The sequence below is a fragment of the Lipotes vexillifer genome, unplaced genomic scaffold, assembly GCF_000442215.2.
Source record: "Lipotes vexillifer unplaced genomic scaffold, Lipotes_vexillifer_v1.1 scaffold247, whole genome shotgun sequence".
NCBI classification, from domain to species: domain Eukaryota; kingdom Metazoa; phylum Chordata; class Mammalia; order Artiodactyla; family Lipotidae; genus Lipotes; species Lipotes vexillifer.
In genome coordinates, this window is record NW_006794161.1 from 436,628 (window position 1) to 440,036 (window position 3,409).

Below are 3,409 nucleotides of genomic sequence, written 5' to 3' on the forward strand. Positions count from 1 at the left end.
GTGGCCTCTCCCATTTGCGGAGCACAGGCTCCGGACGCGCAGGCTCAGTGGCCATGGCTCACGGGCCCAGCCGCTCCGCGGCACGTGGGATCTTCCCGAAACGGGGCACGAACCCGCGTCTCCGGCATCGGCAGGCGGACTCTCAAGCACTGCGCCACCAGGGAAGCCCCATAGGAAGTTTTAATTATCTTTAACCATAAGTTAAAAAAGTAATTTTCAGAAAAAATATAAATGGGTCAAATTACAGTAAAGCTACGTAGTTTATCTATATGAATGGCCCAAATAAACAATAATAAGCATTAGTGCTGTTCGGTGGAATGTTCATTGTGTACGATGTTTGGCATCTTGGGAGAATGAGGCAGCTCCTTGGTGCTAGCAGTGTAATTCAAACTGCCAACATCCATCAAACCACATAACTGATAACCTTCACAGTCATAAAACAGGGGTTTCCTCACATGACCCACTACCAGTAGGTGCATGCTTTCAACTTTGTCTAAAAGTGATACATAATTACTCAAAAGAGTATTATTGCATTTTATTTTTGAATAAAATGTAAAGAATTGTAGTAAATTATCCATTCATGGATATTTGGATTTCAATACACAATTCTGGTTCTATATAACAGAAATATGTATGTAAAAATTATGTATATACATATATATTTGTTTTTACAGGTGAAGGTGATACCACACCTACAATAGTCAATTTAGACCGTAAGTAATCTTTCAAAATAATATATCTGAGTCTCTATGTGTCAGAAGTGATGTCATTATTTTCTTCATAGAAAAATAACATCATTATATAAACTTCCATCATAAAAATAAAATAATCTATTTTATTTTATTTGAACATTTTTTTTTCTGTGTGCATGTGTAAAGGTGTTACAAAGGCAACTGCATACTGAATATCAAAATTCAATGCTCTGTCACAAAATATGTTATATTTAACTTTGAAAAAAGCATGTATATTGCTTTTACCTAATTGGGGGCGGAAGGTATCCATTGGACTTTCACCATCCTTTAAATTAAATCAGGATGCTACTGTCAGAAAGAATGAAACCAGAAGGTTGGAAAGTTATGCAGTGTCTTTATCCTGCTCTATCTTTAAAGCTCTTTGCATGCTCTACGAGGCAAAAGATGACACAATCTGAGAGGTTCAGTTAATCCTCAGCTTAAGGAAATCTGTTGGGAGCTGCTTGTATCCGATTTTCACACATTTCTTGGGCTGAAGGAAGTTACTCAAATGTTTTGATTTAAGAGACCACCTGCTGTGTCCCAGGCTGAAGAGCAAATGGAAATCTATTTTAGACCATGGGCAAGAGTGGAAAGGATAAGGCAAGGAACACCGAGGAGGGTCAGGAAAAAGTTTACTTCAAAGAATTCTGAATTATATCTTTTGGATATAATGATTTAGACAAAATTTCAATTAATATAACTTTGGTAACATGTTGCAAAATGGTTCTACATTCTTACTATACAAATTCAGGAGTAATAAACCAGTTATAGTTTTTTTATTTTCACTTAGGCTATTGCTTTTTATTGACATTTAGAAATAAGCACTGTAAATAACATTGTTCCATTTTATGTTGAGGTTGTTAAGGGAAATACAATTAATGTTAGACCTGAAGAACTTGTACCTAGTGAGCAAAGCCACTGTCACTATCATGGTAATGCTGTTGACCTTGAGTTGATTAGTTTTTCTGTGTTACCCATCTACTTAGATGAGGATAGCAAACATTTTGGGCCTGATTTGGCACTGTAGTTATGCTATTTACCTTCTTTTGTCCAAAATGTTCTTCTGACACAATTATAGTAGTTACATTTATGTAAGTTACCATTGCACTAAAGAAAGCTGAGAGGCACAGATTATTTCAAAATGTTTTATCAAAATGTTATGTTTGGTTCTCTTTTTAGATCCTGTAATATCTTGCGCCAAAACAAAACAATTGCGAGTTGTAAATGGGATTCCAACACGAACAAATGTAGGATGGATGGTTAGTTTGAAATACAGGTAATTATTAACAGACACAAATCATACATATCTGGATTATTTGCAAAAGTTATATTCCCAGCAGTATGGCCATGTGTAGTCGTGCAGGTTGTGCCCTCCACAAGGCACCTGTGTGAGGGGGGGCACAAGAGGGGACTAATCACATTCCGCTTGCCAAAAGCCATGGATTTTGCAATTTGTGCCTCCAGAGATGGTGCCATTTTAAATGCTTACAAAGGTCCCATATGTGTTTGCATTGTCCCTGATGTGGCACTTCAATTCTCGTAAAGCAAAAGACAACTACACAGAAAACCTACCTATACCTTGCTATCACCATATAGTTATAATACTTATGTTATTAATTTCCCAATCTAGTATATTATGAGATTATTTTTAACTTGTCTATGTACAATCATATCAAAAATTTTATATTTGTTTTTAATTTCTGACTTTTTAATTGTCATTCTAATGAAAAATAGCAATAATTAAAAATTCTAGAACATTTCATCATTAAGGAAAAACTTAACAAATTATACTGACAGTTGAACAGTCTTGAAATTATAATATTCAGTGTGGATAAAAAAATTCTTGACATGTCTATTTCTCAATGTTGTAAGAATCAATGCCATGTTCTATGTAAAATTTTTCAAAATATACTATTATACAAAATTAAGATTAGTAATTATGTTGTAAGAATTAAATATTGAAAACAGGAGTTAGCTTAAAACCTGATCGTACACCTTTCTATATACTACACATATACTGTATGGTAATCAGAATGTTAAAATATCTTTGTCTATATCTATCTGTATTGGAGCCTCATCATGCAACATACGCCAAAGTGCACCTGAATTCTAGCCACATTTTCCCTTGTTTTCAAGACACCCCATGTTTCTCTCTCCGAGCCTTTGTGCTGTGGTTCCCACTGTATGTTGTAGCTTTCTTCCTCTGTATTTTATGCCTGGAAAATCTTTCATTCTTTAAATACCAACTGGAATGTCTCCTCTTTTTGAAAACCCTCCCTGTTCCTTTACCTCTAGCCTTCTAGAATAGAGGAAGAAAATCCATTTTTTTTTAACCATAACCAAATCACAGTGGCATTAAATTAGAATAGAGACAACTTGAAACTGAAGTGTTTTTTAAATAAGTCAATTCTTAACAAGCATGAAGTTTAAATCCTTTGATATATATATGACTTTAGATACCAGGTAGAAGATGGCCTCAAGTTCTCTTTTAGTGTATCTTTCTTCCAAGGAGTAATTCATCAATTTTTATAAATATTTATGTTGATAATTGTAGGGTAGCTGTCCTGGGTGTGTAGTACCGAAACAGATATATGAAACTCACCAGAATATTAAAGCTGATTGTGCAATATGAAGACTTAATGAAGGCTGTAAAACTGGGGGGGGGGGGGGGTTTT

At 35.0% G+C, this 3,409-nt stretch overlaps 1 protein-coding gene across 2 annotated transcripts in view; it reads left to right on the forward strand.

The window, feature by feature from the left end:
- HGF (hepatocyte growth factor) overlaps positions 1 to 3,409 on the forward strand; it is an 81,035-nt gene that overhangs the window by 71,743 nt on the left and 5,883 nt on the right. For both annotated transcript variants that reach the window (XM_007467032.1, XM_007467033.1), the window contains exons 12-13: positions 675 to 713; positions 1,914 to 2,010. In XM_007467032.1, the coding sequence (XP_007467094.1) occupies positions 675 to 713; positions 1,914 to 2,010 (136 nt within the window). The remainder of the gene's footprint in view (positions 1 to 674; positions 714 to 1,913; positions 2,011 to 3,409) is intronic.